This window comes from Phalacrocorax aristotelis, chromosome 3 (assembly GCF_949628215.1).
Source record: "Phalacrocorax aristotelis chromosome 3, bGulAri2.1, whole genome shotgun sequence".
Lineage (NCBI taxonomy): Eukaryota > Metazoa > Chordata > Aves > Suliformes > Phalacrocoracidae > Phalacrocorax > Phalacrocorax aristotelis.
This window is the reverse complement of record NC_134278.1, coordinates 97,352,372-97,375,094: the sequence shown is the minus strand read 5'-3', so window position 1 is coordinate 97,375,094 and position 22,723 is coordinate 97,352,372. Positions and strand designations below refer to the sequence as shown.

At 43.3% G+C, this 22,723-nt stretch overlaps 1 protein-coding gene across 28 annotated transcripts in view; it reads right to left on the bottom strand.

Annotated features, from left to right (window-relative positions):
• The window catches only part of NRXN1 (neurexin 1), a 726,997-nt gene that overhangs the window by 272,087 nt on the left and 432,187 nt on the right, over window positions 1-22,723 (bottom strand). The window contains exon 1 of one of the 28 annotated variants that reach the window (XM_075088642.1): window positions 8,874-9,878. The exons of 24 other annotated variants lie outside the window; for them this stretch is intronic. In XM_075088642.1, coding sequence (XP_074944743.1) covers window positions 8,874-9,117 — 244 coding nt within the window. In that variant the 5' untranslated portion in view covers window positions 9,118-9,878. Of the gene's footprint in view, window positions 1-8,873; window positions 9,879-22,723 lie in introns of those variants that run through there. 3 more of the 28 variants (XM_075088640.1, XM_075088639.1, XM_075088638.1) reach the window with 3 other exon arrangements.

Genomic DNA, 22,723 nt, shown 5'->3' with positions numbered 1-22,723 from the left:
GGTTTTGCCTTTGTTGTTGCAAAATAATGTTGTTACTATTCTTTCTTCACCAACTTCCCCCTCTAAATGTCATACAGTGGATTTTACTATATTCATGTCAGACAACAGCTAAAGCTGTCAAATTGTGGTGAGTGATTGTCATGGTTTTAGCTGGGATAGAGTTAATTTTCTTCACTGCAGCTGGCATAGTGGTGTTTAGCTGCTGACTGAGGCTGAACCATGACAGTGACAAAAGGCAAACTTTATGAGCTATTGTAAGATGATTTCTACAAAAGTTAAAAATTACCATTATAAAAAGCCATTCTGGCTTCAATCTTAGCGAAAGCCTGGTTTTCTGTTAGAAGTCAGAAGAGGCAAAATGAGCATTTGGCCTACATACCCTCATACATAACACATTCTAGCCAACAATTTCTAATGAAACCATGTTGCATGTTTCTTAACCACAGTACTTGGAAAAATAAAGTCCTCTCATTGATAGGGTGTTAAGTGAGCAGTCATACTCCTGCAACTTAAGTAAAATTCCCAAGCAATAAAAAATTGCTTGGAAAAACTTCCAGGCAATAAAATAATGGTAGACTTCTCCCCCACCTTCCCTTGCCTGCATAATGTTTTATTTAACATCACTTGATATAACAGGTTATTTAGGAAGATGGACATTCACAGCATTTCTTTTTTTTTTTTTTAGAATTATCAGCCGTGGTGTTTGAGAGCTGCTTTGAATGCCAAGGTTGGGATGCGTGTCCCAGGTAGGTTTAAAACCCACAGCAAGGCAAACTGCAAACACAGACCAGCCCAAGAAGAGCATGGGTGGAAAGATGTGGCTTGGACAGGAGCCACAGCATGTTCTGACCAACTGGGATACCAGGATTTTAGGACGCATCCATTTCGACACAGCCAAAGGGGCTAATCTCACATCTGTTGTTTTGTCACAACTCCTAAACCCGTCTCTGTGGCACTGAATATCCAAACCCAAAATAACAGCATGATTCAATTCATGCTCATATGTTTTCCATAAATATGGCAATTCATTATTTTTGCTGAAAGCTCCCTCATAATTCTTGTCATGTGAAATAAAGTGAACATATCCACTAACTGCATCAAAGCTACTTTGAAAATACACGTGTTTGCGTTATTATTTGTAATGATTCATTTATTATTATGATAAAAGCATTATTTTGGTGGAGGAGGACCACATCAGAAGTGCAGCGTGCATGAGGGACATCATATCCAACAGAGGCACAACAAATCATGCAGTGGAAATTTTGTGCTTGACTGCAATAAGAGCAAATCAGGCCCAGGTCAATGATCAGAAACAGTGTCTTCTTTAGCCCTCAGTTCCTTCACATCTCCTCATCTTCACTGGTCAGTGAGGAGGAGCCACGCCCAAGGACATTTCTCCCCATCTTTCCACCTACTTCCTAGGGCTCTAGAGCTGCGGTCACTGAGAAAGTCAACCAAGTCCAGTAATTCAGCAATGCAAACATGGATTAAGACTACATCTGACTCTTCTTCAGGGTAAAGTTTCTCAGAGTTTATTTGAAGTTTCTCCAAGCCTAGTCATTCTCTGCTCTTCTTTATTTTACAATTGCAGATGAGCTGAATTAATGAAGTAAATTAGAGAAGCCCCAACTCAGTTGCAGATACGCAGGACTAAAAGAACATATTTGGAAAGCAGTCAACTTGCTTTAGAAGCATGTTGGCGTTTCTTTGCAGATACAGCTGCGGTAAAAGAGAGCTAAAGAGAGTTAACACTTCTGTCATTTCTCAGTAGGTGTCTGAGCACATCCCCTGCTAAGGCCCCAGAACAGCAGAATGATCTGAGAAAATCTTTTATTGCTGAGCCCTCCATCTCTCCTTGCTTGAGCAGCAAACTCTTCAGGAAACACCTATTTATGTGTTTAAAAGGAAGACTCATCATTGTGCTGTTTATAGTTCAAATATGTGGAAAAAAACCCAACATAGACTATGCACATTCCTCACCTCTTCAGGTAAACCCTGTCTCAACTTCAATCTTGTCTTGCCTTCTGAGGTTTGGGATCACACATACCATGTACCTGTTGTACGTGTACATTTTTCTTATCAACCAAGCCCCAGAAGTGGTAAAGCTTTTTTACTCTTATCCTACCTACAGCGTGCGAACCAGTTACACCCTTAATCTGGGCTATTTTAATGGATTTGGCCAGTTTAGTGCTTACAGAAATTCAGAGCCAAATGCTACAGTGTTCTATGGTGATTCACTAATCATGGGCCAGAGATGGTGACTGCTTCTAAGCATGCATCCTCCCCACCACCTTATCCCAGCTCTGTGGAGTGATATCCAGCAGCACTACTTCTCCCCTCCTCCTTTCCCACTTTATTTTCACTAGTTTATTTTCTCTGTCAACTAAGGAGAAGGGAATAATTCATTACATTGTTCTGACCAATTACATCTGCGGTTAACAAATATTGTCACTGAATATTTTTGAACATTTTCAACTCTTCGCGAAATGCTTTCTTTTTCAGCTTAACACTATGGACCATTTTCTCATTGTAAGGAAACATCTGTGATACGTATGTGTGTGCACTCACGCTCGTGCACGGATGTATATAAAGTTATGAGAAAGTGGGAGGACAATTACTTCCAGCCATCCATGTTGCTATTTGGAAAAAAAAGAGTGTCAAAGTGATGGTAAGAACATGGCCTCTCTTCTTTATGTTTGATACTTTTAACTTTATAGAACAGCATCTTTATTTATAATATACTTGAAATTTCATCAAATCAGACCGTTCTACTTATAATCACAGCTACATTCACAAGTCAACTTATTATCACAGCAAGATCTATCAGCTCTGCCTACACTGTATTTACAAACTAGAAAAGAAGTTGTGAGCTTAGAAAATTTGCTACAGATACTGTGGCAGGCCTGAGGACCTCAAACTTAATAACAGGGAGAAAAATCAACTGATACTGGGGAAAGACAAGAAAGAGGTCAGTAATGTCATCTTCATTGCTCAGAAAGGTTAAGAACTATTGCAACCTTTGGCCGAGGAGAAGACAAAAGGCAAACTTCAGTGAACTACGCTATGAGATCTGTTGAAAATCAAGCATATCATCCTATGGTTAACCACGGTAATGGCTATCTATGTGAGAAAGCTGAGAAAATATGAGGACTGTAGAACTGGTTGTGCTTACTCACACTGGGCATAGCAGTGATAAACCAGAGTTTTGTCTACAGAATTCTCTGGACTAAAATGAAGAGACAGAATTTCCCTTAAAGCCAAGTCAACTTCTTGCTATCAGAAAAAATCCATCTTTGAAAATTAGAAACAGCAGGAAGTACACTGTATTGAATGTTAAATTAATTTCTTCTGATAACTTATTTCAAAGAGTATTTGATTAAAAGACAATAAAACATGCTTCAAATCTAGAAAAACATGGTTACCGCAGGCTGAGGCAAAAGTGGTGTTGCTGATAAGTGACAACAGAGCTTTGTTATTTATTTAGCTCTTGTAAAGGCACCCCAGTCAATCAATAGCTGTGCATGTACTAAGGCAGTAGGGCTTGTATAAAGATGCTTATCAGAAATCCATGAGCAACATTCCACTTTTGATTATAGTGCTCCAGACTGCCCACAATACTGTTGAAGACTCTATGCCTCTTTGACAAGCAATATTGACAGAAATAATAATATAGAAACTGCACTTCCTAATATGCATGTCTAACTGCACATCCAATTAACCACTATGCTGACTGAAATTGCTTTGTTATTCATTTTACTCCAACTGATGTTAATACTTTGGCAGCTGATGGGGATAATAACTGATGGAGCATATTGGAAATTTTGAAAGGGGTATAAAATTTATGTAATTTAAAGACATTGAGAAAGCTACTATGCTTTACATTCTTAAAACATAAAAATGTCTGTTATGTGTCAGAAGCACTCAGAGCAGGAGAACTAGTAAGTATCTGAAAATACGTGAATGAAAAGGAGATATAAAACAAGAAGACTGCGATATACAAACACATTTGAAAAAAAAAACATTTTTAAAGCTCTCTCTATAAAAATAGGCAATTATAACATGAAGATGAGACTTTTTCACTTCTACCTCTAATATCACATTGTATAACAATGCTTGAACATCTGGAAACATTTACATTTGATGTTTTAATCAAAATATAACCCTTTTCTGCAACATAATAAGCACATTCTAACTGAAAAATGCCATTCCATTTACCCTTACCCCCAAAAATATTTGTTTCACTGTTATACACACAAATAGCAGTTCCAGTATATTTAAAAAAAAAAAAAAAAAGGCAAAAGGCCATCAATTATTTTTACCTACACTAATAAGTCTTTCCTTGCAGTTTTCTTACACAGATAAAAGTGCTGTCTGTATCACATCTTTCAAAGTTGTTTTGGTCATATTTTTCACCGTGGTGGTATAAAAGCTTTTACTGGAGTGTTGCGATTCTGGTCCTGCTATTGTTACTTAGCAAAAGCTCCTGTGGATTTCAATGGGCATCTTCACTGCCTGATCCAGCCTGCAGCCTGACACTCCAGTAACAGAGAGATGGTGATTCTGCTACAGAAATCTCTCTAAATGGACATAACATGGATAGATCCAGTGCAGGTGAACTTCAGTAATATACCATCCCTGTGCTCAGCCTCAGTCCTCATCTCCAAAACATGCCAACTTTTATTCCCCAAAGCCCTCATTTTCCACAAACTTTTCTTCCTGCTCAGGAAGTTTGGTGTTGAAGCACTTTTTCACACACCCTCTGCTCAACAGCTTAAATCCCTCTACTTTTCCACCACAGAGGTCCCTAGCACTTCCCAACCCAAACTACCACTTTCTTAATAACTGGCCCCAGTACCCTATTCCTGCTATTTCAGACTGCCTCTGCTCCCCCTAAACCATTGGTCTGTATCTCAGTCATAAGTTACATCAAGTCAAACCCCTTCTGACACCATGTTAACCCAGGTCCTTAAATGCATAACCCCTACACAAGCTGCTCAGCTCCTTCTGTTCTGCCTGTGAGCACACTGATCCTATTCCCTCCCTATTTTTGCCTTTTCTTTCCAAGCACATGCACATACTAACATGGAGATCTCATTAGTCACCTCCTGGATCCTATTCTGGCAGACTTAAAAACCCCAGAATCAATCTATATTTATCAGAAAGCAGCCTCAACAAGATCCTGAGAGCACAGAAAGAAGAAATAGCTGGAAGAAATGGGCACACTATACTTGTCATGTGGTAATGGAATGAGGAATTGGGGGCAATAAAAGGCCCAGCCCAGTAGAGACCAAAGAGGTGTTTGCAGTAAGGAAGGGGTGAATGAGGATGGTGACAGCCATCCATGCAGCTACACTTTAAAGTTTTTACTTATTCAACATGCAATTTTCACTTCACACATGATTCATCATGTTTCTGGATTCTTAAAGAAACTGCCTTTCTTCATTTGAAGTTACTGAGAAAGTTGCAATCTCTTTCCTTTTATGTGGGCTTTGCCATGGACAGTCCATGTTTTTGTAATCTAGAGGCACTGCAGTATGAGCTACTCTATCTACTCCAAAAAAAAGATTGCATGGTAGATACAGCTATAACAAAAGCAATAGCTGCCTTCTTAAACGGAGCAAGGAGATATGAACATAAATCATCAAATAACCCACATGCTGCAGAGACCACTGGCAGGCACTGAGCAGCCTAGGACTTGTATTTGTGAACATTAGTCTCTCTCTCACTTCTCTGTACTTCTCTTTATGCTGCCAATGTCATGATCCAGAGATTTATTTTCTTATTCTTTCCTGTGGCTAAACTTTCGATTCTTTCAACCATCTTTCACCTTCCCAGGTTTAATAAGAGTCAGAAAGCGAAGACAAAAAATCATTTGGTCAAGCTTGAAAGATGTTTAGTTTTTACTTTTAGTATATTAAAAAAACTGTGCGCTGAACTACTTTTTGTTTAACAGGGTGAGCTAATTGCTTGGTTGGAATTCTGTTTATGTTTCTGTGAGGCACAATACTGTCCACTAAAATGACATGAGATCATACCACTAAGGAAAATCCCAGCAAAATTACCTGACGAGTGTGTTAGCAGCAAGATTGCGGTTTGGTTTTTCAAAAGAAGTGGAAAAAAACCAACCATGCTGGGTTTTTGTCTTTGCTTGTACTATTAACTGGAATTGGGTTGGCTCAAGGAAAACTGAAGGAATAAAAAACCCAAAGTGTTTCCCGAGAGGATGGGGGTGGCAGGGCTAGAGGGTGCCAGGGGTAGAGGAGGAGGAGGGTGTGGATATCTGAGGACTGTGGTGACATTTATTGAATGCCTGGGCAAACTGATCATTTCTCCTTCCTTTGACACTTCTGCTTCACAATATTAGAGAGCAATGCTTTTATTGGGGATCGACTAATTGACCTTCCCTAAAAGCTCTTTTCAACTTTTAACAGGTATGGTGCTACAAAAAGCTGGCAAAGTAACAAAAAAAAAAAAAAAACAGATACGAGGTCACCACGAAGACTGCAACATTTACGTACAATCGCATTAGACTAGAACAGAATAACTGCTAAACTGAATGGAGCTAATGCTGGAGGATACAAGCCTGAGAATCAAATTCCCCTTCTCACCTGGCTGAGCCGGCTTGGGCTGGGGACACTGGAGAAGGACACTCTGATGCCAGAGTCAGGAATAAGCACCCTCCCACCCCTCACCCAGTTCCCTCTGACTGATGCTTAGCAATGCAGTGATGGGCTCCACAGGAGCTATGTCCAACCCTGCTCAGCCAGAAGGAGAAATGTTTCTGTCATGCTTACAGAAGCAAATGGGAACACCTCTCTGAAGAATTAATAACAAAAGGAATTAGATGTTTTAAAACACTGTCAGGTAGTAGAACTTCTGATAAACACAGAAAAGCAAAGATGTTGAGAGTTATCAAGTAAACACTCTGAAATACCTTCTTATGACATGTAACATCCTTCATTTTGTAAAATCAGCTACTTAACTTCTGGAGAGGCTCCTGGGCTTCCCTATGAAGTCCTTAAGTGGCATCTCCACCACTTCGTCTTTCATTTTCTTTAACAAGACTCGTTTGTCCTGAGAAAGCTGCTTTTTTGCACCATCACCCTTTGATTGGGTCCAAGGCAATGTTTTTAAAAATTGGCAAAAGGTGTGACTTTAAAACGCATTCTAAGGAATTGCAGCAGACACCTCTATAACCATGTTTCTTTTGCCCTCATTCTTTTAGCCTTCCCTCAAATTCATAGCAAGCCCCTAAATGATATCCCCATATGGGCAGGAATTAAAATGATAATAAGCATGTACATGATGTGCACAGACATACCTCTTTAATTTTCCCCTCTAAGCACATACGGTATGGAATATGCAGCATTCTCAATCTTGCACTGCCTCAGTGCACTACAGAAGAGTGGTGGCCTGAATTTCTCAGCCTCTTTTTTTTTTTTTTAATTAGATCAGACATCTAACTTTTTTTAAATTAACAAAATGCTTAAGAAAAGCCATTTCTGTGCACTTTGCCTTTTCTAGCAGTTGAGTATTAAAGGATATTTAGCACACAGTGGGGATTTTCAGCTAAACAATACTATCCTACCCACTAATGCTATCACTGTTAATCACTGAAAAAATCCAATAAATCCTAACAACCTCGTGCCTGCAACTAGGTCATCTTGCACAGGGATGCAAAGGTTAAGTACAAGATCTGGTTTTTACTTTGCAAAGCTTGTAAATGACATCGCATGATCGTGCAAATGAAGCAAGGCAAGATGAGAAAATGAAGAATGAAGCTGTATAATCTAATCAGAAGCCAACAAAGGTTTTTCTTTTTTTTTTTTTTTCTCCTCCTCCCTCGGAGACAAAGGGAGGCTTTAAATCCTTAAAGCACAGTCTGGTGCTTCGCTTTCTTTCACAGCTTTGGTAACGCTGAACATATGCATATCGATTTTGCGTGTATTTATGTACAGGTTCACGTACGTATGCATGCCAAAAGAACGAGAAAAACTGTAACGGGGCTATTTAAAGGGCGCTGAAGCAGCTTCCTGTCACTTCAGAAACTAAGTACCGGGGCACCGTAACCCTTAAGCAAAACGCATTTGCACCTGCAAATAATTTTATCTCTGTCCCTTTCCCGGCCGCTACGGTAGGCATTATTATTTCCCCTTCTCAGTGTCTAAACGCTTACTTCTTCCCCGAGCCCCTGTATAATTAGCTGACCTTTGCTTTAGTTCACCGACTTTCGAGCGCGGTAATGAATCGGAAGGAGCACGATCATCACCGGCAATTTAAGCACCACACGGGCTCCCTCCCCGCCCTGCCCTGCCCGCCTCCCGCCGCGGCGCAGGGCCACGGCCACGGGGCGCTCCGCTCCCGCGTGTGCGTGTGTCCCCGGGCAGGGGGGGCCGCGCTGCCAGGGCGCTCCCACCCGGGGCGCTCCCACCCGGGGCGCTCCCACCCGGGGCCGCGGCGACGGAGGCGCCTCCGGCATGGGCTTTACAGCCGGCCCCGTCTGCGGCCGGAGGAGCGGAGGGCTGTGGGAGAGCTCCCCCCTCCGCGCCCGCCGACCCCGCCGGGGCTCCGCGGGGCGCGCAGCTCGGGGGACGGCCCAGCAGCATCCTCCGCCCCGCCCCGGCGGCTGGCGGCCAGCCGAGCCCCACCACCACCCCCCCGCCCCGCCCCGGGAGCGGCGGGACGGGCCCGCTCCCCGCCCGGCGGGACCGGCCCCGCAGCCCTTCCTTCTCCCGCCTCCCCTCCGCCCTCCTCTTCCTCCGACCGGCCGCGGCAGCAGCCCCGGCCCGCGGGGTCCCGCAGCCCGCACCTGACCTCTGCGGGGTGCGGGGCACCCCCGACCGTGCAGGGTACCGAGCGGCGTCCAAACCCACCGTGTCCGCCTCGCAAGGAAGCCGGTGACCTGTAGATAGCGATAGGCACTGAATGATGTTTGCTGCTGCCATGGAAATGGTGAATGTGGTGAGCGCCCAAACTGGAGGCGCCCCACGCCACCCCAAGGAGGCCGCTGAGAGTGAGCGGGACTATCCAGAGCAGGGCCAAGCGGCCCCCGGCGCTGCTGCCGCCGCTGCTGCCGGCGGGTCCCGGCTCCGGGCTGCCCCTGAGGAGCCCCCCCATCCTCCGGCGCACGGCGAGCCGGCCCGCGGCGTCCTCGGGAGGAGCAGCAGCCGCGGCACAGGAGGCAAAGTTTGGAGAGAGGCGCGCTCGCACACACGCACACGGCGCTGGCGGCAGCTCACCGCACCAGGCGAGCCATCTCTTCCCTTTGGGAAAGCTTACGAGGATCCTTTTCTCCAGGTCTTCTTCTACCCAAAACAATCCGAGACATAGTCAGAGACGGAGAATCCAGGCAGCTCAGAGCCTTCGGAAAGAGGTGGAAGAGGGGGAAAAGCCCCGCGCTCAAACAATCGCTAGTTTCAGCTTTCCCGGGGCTGGTGCTCATTAACAATACTCCACAGTTGCAAGGGCTACGAGAGTGCCAAGCATTCCCCCATCCTCAGTAATCCACAGTGTAGCCAATCGTGCCACATTTCTGCTAAGAAAGAAAAAAGGGGATGCCACTCCATCAGCCAGCGCTGGGAAAGCAGAGAAAAATCAAACTGCTGCTCTTCCCTCCATTCATCTCCAAACCGGTGAAGCCCTCACCGAGCGAGCTCTCTCCCGGCGCACGGACACACGGACACACACACACGCACACTCGCACACGCCGCCAGACAATAATCAGGCTGCTCCGGCAATCTCAGTGGTCTGACTATTGACAGTAATACCCGAGGATGTTTTCAGGGAGAATAGTGCACCCTTATGAAAGAAGCTGGGGGAAGGAAAAAAAAAAAAAAAAGCCAACCCCAAACCCCCACCCCATGCTTGCGAAGAGCAGGGCTATGCAAATCTGCAGTCTCCAAACAGCAAATCGCTGAAGCTCGGATGCAATGCAGAGGACGAGCCTATGTTAAGGAGGGAGGCTGAGCCCAGCTCCCACACAGTCGCGCTGCCTCTCCCCTGCCTTTCGGGAGCCGGGCGCTGCCAGAACATGGCTCGGGCGGCGCGGGGGACACGGACACGCCGCTCTCCCCACCCGCCGCCCATCCCCGCCGCGGAGCCAGCAGCACGGCGGGAGCGCTTCCCCTCCTCCGGTAGTTCAGATGTACCACTGTCTTGAAAAATCACTTTCATCTTAAAAAAGGAGAACGATTTCGGGTCTTTTAATTGGCCTGAACTTCGCCCATCCGATGTTTCCCTCTCTCTGTTCGAGCATCGGCTTTGATTACCGGGTAATTACACACACGGCGCCTAACAAAGAGTTACCGGGTTTGGGGTTTGTTGTTGTTGTTGTGTTTGTTTTTTCTTCCCCCGGCACTGCTCAACTACCGCACCTCGGCTGCCCACCGCAGCCACGGCCGCAAACTGGGCTGGAAAAAACCCGTTTCTGGGCTGCCCCCCCTCCCCCGCCGCCAGCATCAGCGGGAGGGGGGAGCCGGCAGCTCCCTCATCGCCCCTCGGCTGCGGGGCCCCGCCGCGCCGCTCGCCCCACGCCGCCCACCGAATATAGCTGGAAGGGCCACTCTACACCCCTCTCTCCCCCCTCGCCGCCGAGGGTGGGAGATGTCACGTTTAAAAACTGAAGGTTTGCATTGGAAGGGAAAACACTTCACCCCTCGGCGGGTCCCGCACGCCCCGGAGGCGGCCGCGGGGGGCGCAGCCCCTGCAGTACCGCACCTGGGCGCAGCAGGGTGTGAGAGCCGCGCGCTCCCGACCCTCCTCTCCCTCGCTCCCTCTCTTCCCCCCTCTCTCTTCCTCCCTCCACCGTTTCCAGCCTGCCGTAGATCTTGTGCCATGCCTTCAGCAGCATGAGATCATGGGTGCGGGGTGCGGATGCGTGAAAAGGAGAGGGCGAGCAGTGGGTGTGAGAATGCTTTTTTATACATTTCGCGTTAATTTAAACGAAAACCCCTGCAATTTGCTGAGGCGCTTTCTAATTCACGCGGATGCGAGGGGAAGTCACAACCCTTACTCAGCCTGCGTAGGCTTAAGAAAGAGAAGGGCGTTTCGCCCGGGCTCTGCTCAGCCCAGGACGGATTGCTTCCCCCGGCGAAGAGAAACGCCCCCTCATGGCCGGGTTGGGCCGGGGGCTGCCCAGGGCGCCGAAAGCCCCCCGAAACCCCGAGAGGAAGGGGGAGGCAGCGGCAGCTCCTGCCCTACCCTGTCCTGGGGGCGGTGCGTGTTACAGCCCGCCCCGCCGGGGTGCGCCGCGCCGCGGCCTCGCCGCGGACCTGAAGTTTTGCGATAGACGCTGAGGTAAATTGTGAAAAGATGAGAACACGATGATGAACGGACGCAAGGGGTGGGGGAAACCCCAAAACCCCACAGGCTTAGCGCCCAAACCCTTTTGCGCTCCGTGGAAGCGGCGGCGGAATCCCGCAAGAGCGGGAAGAGGCGGCGCCCGTGCGGGGCGAGGGGGTCCGGCCGGTTCCCACCACCCCAGCACCGCACGGCGGCCCCGGGGCAGCTGTTGTCCTCTGCCATCCCCGGCTTGCCACTGGGAAAGGCAGCTTGGCTTGTGAGGAGGTCGGTGACTTTTCCAACCTGCCATAAGAAGACTTAGTGTAAAAGAAGTAAGAAATCCCAATTTTCCAAACTATCAGCTTGCAACTGCCACACACTGTCACCTCTTAAAAAATAAAATACAGTATATAGTCTCTAAGTTTCAGAGTTAAGGAAAGAAGGAAAAATGAAAAAAATCTTAAAGAAACTGGATTCGCCAACTCTCCCAAAATTAAAGCCCCTGATGTATATTTCCTGTTCATGCAAGTAATATCTTTTAGCAATTTTATCCATACACATCACTAGGTTTTCTATCAGTCCGACTCAGGAAACAAAATATTTCAGTCAGTCTCTGGAACCAGTTTTTTCAGTAAACTGTTCACACGTTGCCGCCGTTTTAGAAACATGCAGTAGTTAGTTGACTGTTCTTAATGATTCTAGACATCCTACAGACGAGTAACTCAAAATTGTTATCACTTCTCTGAAATAGGAAGCCGGTATTGCCAACCGTGTAACGATACAGTTGGCAACACAGTTGTTCAGATACAATTTTGGTTGGCAAGTCCCGTCTAGACTAACTTCTGCTCGCCTGTTTTAAGGCCTCCATCAAGAGATGTGTTCTGCTACCTCTCGGTGGGAGTTTCCCTGTTGGCATCAAGGAAAGCATGGCTGCCACCCTGCTGCAGGGCTCCCATTCAGAGTAACCTTGCAACAGAGGCTTTCCGCAGATCCCTTCCAGCCTGACAGAATCACAGAGTCACAGAATGGTAGGGGTTGAAAGGGACCTCTGAAGGTCATCTTGTCCAACCCCCCTGCTTGAGCAGGTACACCTAGAGCAGGGGGCACAGGAACGCGTCCAGGTGGGGCCTGAATATTTTCAAAGAAGGAGACTCTACAACCTCTCTGGGCAGCCTGTTCCACTCCTCTGCCACCCTCACAGTAAAGTAGTTTTTCCTCATATTCAGGTGGAACTTCCTGTGTTCCCACTTGTGCTCATTGCCCCTTGGCCTGTCGTTGGGCCCCATCCTCTTGACACCCACCCTTCAGATATTTATAAGCATTGATGAGATCCCCCCTCAGTCTTCTCCAGGCTAAACAAACACAAGCCTCTCAGCCTGTCCTCATAAGGGAGACGCTCCAGTCCCCTGATCAGTTTGGTAGCTCTCTGTTGGACTTGCTCAAGCAGTTCCCTGTCCTTCTTAAACGGGGGGGCCCAGAACTGGACACTGACTATAATTTATTCAGCTAAAAGACACTTTGTTGTGGATACAGCAGGACTTGGTGTAAGCATTCTTCTTTCTCTGTGTTGTTGGGTATGTTTGTATCTTGAGCACCTTAATCTAAATTCTTAATCCATCTGCCATCTACTGTGTCAGGGAGGCCTAAAGTGCTTAAATACCAAAGACAAGTGAATAAAATGTTTAGGTACTTTAAAGGTACTTTATTTAATATTTTACTGGAGACAAAAAGGGTGTATAAGTGCTTGGCATTATTAAATGTGTACTATTTATGCAGTGCACACACATAACTGCCACTACAGTTTCTGGTTTAAATCTCCTTTTGAGAAGTTTTTTCATCAGACAGATTAAAATGGGTCATATTTAGGTGTTACATTACAATGTTAAAACTACTTAGGGACTGTTAAATGAATGGATTATTTTGCTGCTGCCTATCCAAACCAAGAGTTGAGGACACAAAGACCAGTCTCTGGAAAGCTATTTAGTTGTCTAACTCTTATTTAAGTACCCAATTTAGTACCAATATTTTAGCCAATATAAATAGCAATTTAAGCACCGATATTTTAACCAATGCAAATGGGGAGACAGACGCCTAAACAGGCACCCCTTACTGGATCTGGGAATGTGCTCAGCACCTTGTGTGTACTAGCTTTAATAACATTTGACTTTTTCCTGGCTCTGCACTCTGAACCACAGAGAGAAACAAGAGGGGGACTATCCAAGTTTCAGGGAGGTGAAGGGTGATCTGATGCAGTGGATGGGTAAGAAGTGGGGAGAAGTAATGTACAGAAAATTTCATAAAAAGATTGAAAATGGAAAGAATAGCAGGAAGGGGAAAAGGAAGGTGGAGAAGGAAGTGTGTATGAAAGCAAGTGAAAGGCAGGTGGGGACAGGAAGGCAAAAGAAGGAAGTCCCAGGAAGTAAAATCCCCTGTTGCTCAGTTTTTTGTGATAACAGCAAGCACTTCTTTCCAATTTGAAGCAAATCTTGGTAGTCAGATAGTTCTAGTCTTTTCATGTTTTATTTAAAAAGCTTAATTGGGTGTCTTACCACTCAGATTTAAGCTTTTTAATGAAAAGTAAAAGTTAAAAGCATCTGCAAGTAAACATTATGAAAACCGATGGTGAGAAGCATTTCTTATTTAAAATACTTTCTTTTTTACCCCCTGCTGACATAAGAGCATGAATCTTTGTTAGCTGAGGACTAGCTGAAGTTTAAATAATCTGGGTTTAACCCCCAAGGGCACAGAATCAATCAACATTGTGGTATCAGTCTGTGATGGTTTACTCAAAGAAGGAAGAAGTGGTACAAAAGATGGCAATAAACAAATAAATGTCCCACTGCAAGCATAGCAAAAAAAGTGTGAAAATAAACTACAGCATTCATAAGGTAGTTTTTAGTATTTCAGAAACTCAGCTCAGTGAAGTTAATGTTTTTTTAACCCACTTAACACTTAGCCTGTGCAGGTCACATCAGTAGTAAATGTGACTTTTAATCAAGTTATTTCCACCAAGTGAACTCTGTTAATACCAGTAGGTTTCTAAGTTGATGAGCAAGAATATCCTTAATTGTAAAAACATATCTTTCCCTGGCTGCTTCTAATGCCGTTATCCTATAAACACCAAATGTTCCTAAAGAAGATTTATACAAACAAAAAAAGTACTTCCATGAGTATAATCTACATTATTGCCTCTGATAAAATCAGGTACTTCTTGCTGGTACAACTGTATCTCTCTACACCCTGATTCCCGTCCATACAGCTATATCAGTGAAGGTGAACGGCTTTGGTGGCACTAGCAAAACTTAAGCGCAGACGGTGCCTTAGGCTAGGAGAAGTTGTCAGTTAAATTCAGGGCTCCTTTAGGTTAAGTGCCACCTTATGCAACCAGGCTTTCTCTGGCCACGATGGTTCTCCAGATGTGAAAACCTGCACTCAGTGTTGCAACATCCACTCTTAAACTGAAGCTCAAGTGCTGTTCAGCAAACTTGAATAGAAAAAACCCTCCACAAACATGTATCTATATTGCAGGGAATACTATTCAACGAACACTTTAACATACTTCCTATGTTTTTCTAGCACAGCTTTTCTCTACTACCGAGCACAGAATCTCACTTCATTTGAAAACCTGTGGACATTTTGTGATTGCAATTAAGCAAGCCAGAATTTATGTTTAGCTGTCCTACAGACAGCGTCTTAGAGAAGAAAGCATTCAAGCTTATGTTTCCACTTGCTGCTATAAACTCTGATGAATTTAAGGACCTATACACAGGATCTTCCGATACTAAAACCGTCTGATTTTCAGACATTTCTATGCCTGATCACTTTTAACGTGTTAATTTTCCTTTTAAACAGCTGAGAATGTTTCTTTCAAAAGCGAATCAGTTGCAAGATATTAAACCTAGGCCTGTCATCCATGAATAACTATGGCCAGCTTGTGTCCTAACCCTACATAACTCAGGGCGGAAACCCTTCACTTCAGAAAGGAAGCCAATAAACTATCATGTAAACTACTCAGAGGCTTGGAAGGTAAAAAATATAACTCTAGGAGAGATGGATGGAGTATCTGTGCCGTCACAAAATATGCAGAAATTAAATTTTGGGTCATCACGTAAAAAAGGGGGGGTTTACAACAGAAATACTTAGGCTGCTTTCTCTGTAGTGAAGCTATTCTCTCTGTATGTATAGTACAAAATAAATCCCAGTACAGTTAATAAGTCTTTCTGTCCATAAATCTGTCCATCTAAACAGGCTTAAATCTTCATATTAAATGTTTCCTGACTCTGTGCGCATAAAGACAGAAACAATCTCTTTCTCTGTATTCCTTGCTGTCAAAAGTAAGCTGATTTTTATTTTGTTTCATTTTATTGAAACCACGCACATAAGCCAGATCCCTTCAATTTAGAATAGAAGGGGCTGGTTGGGGAACATTTTCCAACAGGGAATTTTGACTCTGAAAGGAAGCTCCCTCTTGGTCTGAAATAGCCCTGGCTGGTCCATCAGTCTGCAGGGCACTTTGCCAAGTCGATCTACCATTACTTGCATTAGCCCTGGTTTGACCTGCCTGAGGAGGATGGCTTGTATGCTGCTGGGGGTTATCTTTTGCTGGCTGACAGCACTGCAATGCCATTTAATTTCGTATTCTCTTTTTTTTTTTTTTCTTTTGTCTAACTTTGCACAAAGGGTGCTAACACTTTGGCTAGGTTCCCCCTTTCATTCCAACATAAAGCCACAGGAATTAAGGCCAAATCCACATGTATATACATGGAGGTATTTAAGAGATTTGTAGTCCTGTATCAAGCAGGGCAGGCTGTACTCATGTTCTCTCTGGACTACTGCATGAGTAGTTAATTCTACGGGCAATTAGACTGCTGCAGAACCTGCAAAAGTCTCTCTGATTTCCACCAGTGCTGCCGCAGGAATTGGCACTGCATTGCTGCAGAAAAGAGAGATCCCTGACTACAGCTTAAATGCTACTAATTTGAACTCTTCAGCAAATACTCCAGCTAAGGACAAAAAAAAAAATAGAGACACAAAAATAGGTTGCAAATTAGTCATCAAGAAGTTTGATGAGATCAGTGACAGATGCCAATAACAGAATCTAGTGTTATGCTCTTTTGTATCCAGTACAAGCATACAAAGTATATGCGAAGCCTGTTTGTTTATAAAGGCCTCCAGAAATAGGAAAACTGTAGGTATTGGGTTGTTTGCAGCTCTTGTTACCGCTTCCCATACACAATACCTGAGATATTAAATGCCGTGTCAGGTGCAAGCTCAAACTAGACTCAAAGCAAAATGACCCTAAAATGGGGAAATTGAGTTTAAAGACCTTGCAAGGCAAAGTTGGTTGCCTTTTTTTTTTTGGTGGGAAGCCCAGTGGTAACCAGGTGAGCCCTAAATGATGTTTGTGGAGTGCCTAAAATAAATAACAGTTGGAAGTGCACTTTTAGGCAGATTTTCCTGACAGGATTTCTAAGATATCGCCCATCATGATTCATGATTGTCACCCCACCCCCAGCCCCTATGTGGCCTTAGTAGAGAAGAGGACGAACAGTGAAGAACCACCTCCTGTGTTCCCTGAACGCATTAGTCCTGTAACAATATTGGCAAAGAAAGGGGTGAGGTGCAGCCTGGTACCATTCTGTCCACTCTACTAGTTCAATATTTTGCTTTGGACTCCAGACAGCAGTAGTGTTACAAGCCAGCTGGAGAAATAACCGAATTTAAAAAGCAGAGATGATGGCATTAAAAAGAAGATGGCATTAACTTTAGGCATTCATAACTTTAAAATGCCCAAATACTTAGCTTTAAGCTTCTTTCTTTCTTTCTTTCCCCAGAAAAAGTGTCACCACTGTGCAGAAACTGTATTTGTTCGTAGTGCCAAGCAAGTTTTCTATAGCTGAGTTACGAGCCTCTGAACATACAGGTTTAAAATGGAAATGCTGACATAATCTTAAATGTAGTGGCACAAATACTGCCACTAAAATAATCCTTGTAATCTAATATATTAGCCCTAGGGGGCTGGAGACTCAATTGCTGGTCTCAGACAGCCTTTCGGAGGCTCAATTCAAATTGCATAATTATTCTACATCCTTCAAGTTCTTTAAAATACATTTCAAATGCAGTATTGTACATTCCAAAATATTTGTTCTTCAGAGATAGATTTGACTTTTTTTCTTCCACTTTAAAGAGATATATATGACCTCAGAGGCATGTGAAAAATCATTAATCAAGTTTATACTGTGTAACATTCTTTTGTGTGCGAAAGACTTACTTTTTTCCAGATTTCCTCAGTTATGTTGCCAAGATGATTCCCCTAGAGAGCCATGTGTTTATCTTGACAGGTGTTAGTGAGATCTGCCGAGTCTCAGTGGAATTGTTACTGGTTGCTTTGAGGTACAGTAGAAAACATTAAGTCTGCAAACTAATGAACTTACCTTATTACATTCTAAATAAAATAAACCACAGAGTAAGTTGGATTAATCTACTAATGCCTTTCTAATGAAGCTTTTATTGGGCATATGGTGTGGTCTTGCTATTTTCCTCATATAGCTAGCACAAGTAAAATCTCAAAATAAAACCTACATCTATCTCTTCTGTTACACACCAGTATCAAAAACTTACTATCACAATTATTTTCAGATTGCTGTTTTTTCTGGCAAAACTTTTGATTATGATTTGCAAGACTAAATGGATTTTAACAACATAAAAAGTAATCAGAGTAAAAAAAGAAACAGGAGTCACCACTGATAGGAGAAGAGAAAAATACAACTTCTACTGCTGTTGCTAGGGGAAAAATATAAATCACTGCTGCTAACTTACAATTACATTAAAATGCATTCTGTGACCTGTCCTGACAATGTCAGGGAATCATTAACTAGATATTGTAACTTCTGAAGTTAAATAATCATTCCTTAGTTACAGTCCATTAGTGTTTTCCAGCCCTGAGCTGTAATGCGCTATATTTTTGTAATGCGTCTTAGAAGCAATAAAACAATAGGTGCTTTTAACAGAAAAGAATGAGTTTTAAGCAAGGTGAAACAAGACACCATCCTTTCCAGCCAGCTATGCCTTTTGCTTTTAATTGCCATTTTCTTTCTCTCTGTATATGTACAAGATCAGAACACAAGAAGAAACATTCCTTAGCAACATTCATCTTCTGGGAACAAGCTGCTGAATTTAGGTGTAAACCCATAACAGCATCTCAAAGAATAGCAATATCTCACATACTTCAGCTTTGTGTACTATTTCAAATCCTTAATTTCCTTTTTTCAGTTTCCCACATAAAGTTTTCTTTGCTTCCACATTTGTAAAGGCCCATTTGAGACAAAAAGATCTTTTCATAGCCAAGACCTCCCCTCCCTTTATTTACTTCAACAACAAATTAGTGCCAAGTTTTTGTAGAGGATAAGAAAACAGATACAGTGAAAACAGAGTGAGAACATAGTTTTTCTTTCCTTCAGCACCAGCAGCCAGAAACAGTATGAAAGCAATGGATCATGACGAAAAGCAATTTCCTACTTCAGGGATTAAGCAATGTCCTCCTTTGTAATGTTAAATGAAAGTTCTAGTTTGGTTTTTTTTCCCAAGTAATACTGTTTTTTTCCCCCAATTTAAATAGTCACTAGAGAAGCTCCAACAGAGTCCCAATCACATCACTTTCTAGCCAATCAATAACACAGATGAAACCCTTTATGCTGTAGTTCTTTGAGCAGGCCTATTGATAGGGCAAGAAAAATTAAGCTACTACAGACGCCAAAGATAATTAACTTAACGAGGGAGAATATCTGGTGATACATGTATTCTGTTCGTTTCCTAAGGACAAATATAGGGGATTCTAATATAGAAAATATACAGACTTTTGTTGAAGCATTCAAAGACAGCTACCTACATTTTACTGTCACAGTACACATCTCTCATCCAGTGACACCATAAAATTAACTACTTCTGTGATGATACATGGCAAGACTATCAGGAGGTGTGCCATACCCTCATCGAAAACATTACCCTTCACTTCCCTTTGGTAGTCTGGAAAAGATGGAAGTTCTGTCTCTGCCACAGCTTTTCAAGTGCAGCCTTGGGCAAATCACTACAAACCATTAATCACTTAATAGCTAATTGACAAACTAGGTCAATGTTATCAGTCACAAGGATAAAGTTTATTTGCACGAGTGAGTCTTGGTAGAATTACACCCTTCACACCAATGCTGAACAGTTTCAAAGGTTTTCATCTTCAAGCCTTGCAGGATTAAATCTTCTACACCTACAGGTTTGTACCTGTAAAGCTCTAACAAGAACACTCAGTGTGGCATTAAAGCCAATACTGTTTTTAAAGCACTTTGAGATTGCTTCCGGATAAATGCCAATGTTTGTAATAATTATGGATGCGTGGGCTTTCCTCAGTTTATATACACAGATAAATGAGAGTCCTGTAAATATCTGATCAACTTTGCTAATGGGACAACTTGTATGGGAAAGCATTATCACTGTAAAGAGACTTTGTTGGACCAAGCTCATTCTCCTTAGCATATATACAAATAATAGCTGCAACCAGCAAGAGATTGGAAACAGAAAATCATTTAATTCATACCTGTGTTTTGGTTTTTAATGAATTACATTAAAAATTTTCCTAGCTAAGAGAAGGCACCTGCTATATAATTAAAATGAAGAGTCACAACCAACTTATCTTTTAAAACCAGGTTGTAACAGGAAAGAAAATGCATGACTTCTCAGCTGCAACTTTATGGCTCTATCAAAACTTGCTTAATTTTACCTATTTATTTCAGTGCATAATAAAAGATGTACTCAGAGAAAAAAAACATACAATGCATACATATTTTTAAAGGCTTAGGAAGCTAGCAGTTTTCTTTTAACACCTTTGGATCTAATTTTTTTTCTAATAAGTTAAATGAGAAGAACGGGGCCCTAAAAAGGAAAATGGTCTGAAACCTGCTCTTTGAATCTTTGCACATGCTAAAACTACCATAAATTCCAACAGAAAATAAGGGTGCACTGCTGGCCATCTTTGGTTGCGCAGTTCAGCATTACTGCCCAGAAAGGCTTAGGGGCATAATGTGTACGGGGTTTTCATTCGGAAGTTTTCAAAAACCACCGTATTGAACCACTAACCTATAATAGCTCTTCCACATTTAACAGGATGTCAGTTCCTGGAGTTATTTTCCTTTTGATGCGCACAAAGTACTGCCAGTAATTTTAATCAGAATTATGCCACGCACTGGAGGAAGAAAATAACATAATATGAATTATCACATTTTTTCCATATCCCTGCCTCTCACCGAACTGCTGGTTTGTTAGTGGAGATGCTGTGTATGCTACTGATTTGTGGCTGCCTTATTTAAAAACAGCTTAGTACTAGCGTAGTCCTTATCCAGATATATCGAAGTGCTTTATAAAGCACTGAAAGCAGTGCAGCCGAGAAAAAAGTTGCAGTGAAACTTTTTTTTTCATTTGGTAGCATGAGAAGGTCTCAAATTACTTATAGTGACAACTGAAGATAACACTTATGAAAATTAAAGCATCATATTTTTACAAATTATTCTTAAACATTTGTAAAACATTTAAGAATTATGTTTCTTTTAATCATTTTTTATCGCCTTTTTTAAAAAAAAATTAAATGCCTTTTCTTTGTCACTGTTTTTTAGTTTGGATTGAACAAATCTTCTTTCACACACTTTCTTTTCAGAGTTGCCTCTAAACCTAAAATTAGTTAATTTCTATAGCTCAAATCAGGACACTTTACTCAATAAAATTTCTGCTCTAAGTAATGTCCTGAAAGCATTCACCTTGTTTTCACTCAATTCCTACTGAAGGAACATAGAAGTACTAAAGGAAGATTAACTATTATGGTATAAAATTTCAATGCTTGATTCAAAGAACTTCAGTTTCCATTTACTTTGTTCCTGTAAGCCAGCTTTAATCAAAATATAATTGTTGTAGCCTAAATATTAATCACTTGCCAGATTTAAACTTACAATATTAGTGATAAAGCTCGGTGTGAAATGTGGGCACATCACCCGCATCAGATCAAGTGGTAGGAGATAAACCCTATGTGTCAAGGACCCAACAGATATAGCCTGTGCATTGGGTATGTAACAGGGCACGTGCTCTACTTTTTGTTGCGTATAAGGGGCATGTACCTGTCTTCAACCACATAACCTAAGACAAAGCTTGGGGTCAGCATCCCTGTTTCTTACCTTCCCATTGTAGCAGAAAGAAGCATTTCATAGAATCATTAAGGTTGGAAAAGACCTCTAAGTCCAACTGTCAACCCAACACCATGCCTCCTAAACCATGTCCCAAAGTGCCACATCTACATATTTTTTGAACACCTCCAGGGATGGTGACCCCACCACCTCTCTGGGCAGCCTGTTCCAATGCTTAACCACTCTTTCAGTAAAATAATTTAAAGACATTTTTTCCTAATATCCAGTCTAAACCTTCCCTGGCACAACCTGAGGCCATTTCCTCTTGTCCTATCACCAGTTAACAGAGAAGAAACCAACACCCACCTCACTACAACCTCCTTGCACGTAGTCATAGAGAGCGATAAGGTCTCCCCTCAGCCTCCTTTTCTCCAGGCTACAGAGCCCCAGCTCCCTCAGCTACTCCTCATAAGACTTGTGCTCCAGACCCTTCACCCCCTTTGTTGCCCTTCTCTGGACACGCTCCAGCAACTCAATGTCTTTCTTGTAGTGAGGGGCCCAAAACTGAACACAATATTCAAAGCGTGGCATCACCAGTGCTGAGTACAGGGCACGATCACTTCCCTGCTCCTGCCGGCCACACTATTCCTGATACAAGCCAGGATGCTGTTGGCCTTCTTAGCCACCTGGGCACACTGCTGGCGCATGTTCAGCTGTCCATCGACCAGCACCCCCAGGTCCTTCTCCTCTGGGCAGATTTCCAGCCACTCTTTCCCAAGCCTGTAGCATTGCATGGGGCTTTTGTGACCAAAGTGCAGGATCTGGCACTTGTCCTTGTTAAACCTCATGCAATTGACCTCAGCCCATCAATCCAACCTGTCTAGATCCCTTTGTAGACCCTTCCTACCCTCAAGCAGGTCAACACTCCCACCCAATTTGGTGTCATCTGTAAACTTACTGAGGGTGCACTCGATCCCCTCATCCACATAATTGATAAAGATATTAAACAGAACTGGCCCCAAAACTGAGCCCTGGGGAACACCACTTGTGACCGGCCACCAGCTGGTTTTAACTTCTTTCACCACAACTCTCTGGGCTTGGCCATCCAGCCAGTTTTTATCCAGTGAAGAGTACACCTGTCTAAGCTACAAACCACCAGCTTCTGTAGGAGGATGCTGTGGGAGACAGTTTCAAACACTTTACTAAAGTCCAGGTAGATAACATCCACAGCCTTTCCCTCATCCACTACGTGGGTCACCTGGTCATAGAGGGAGATCAGGTTG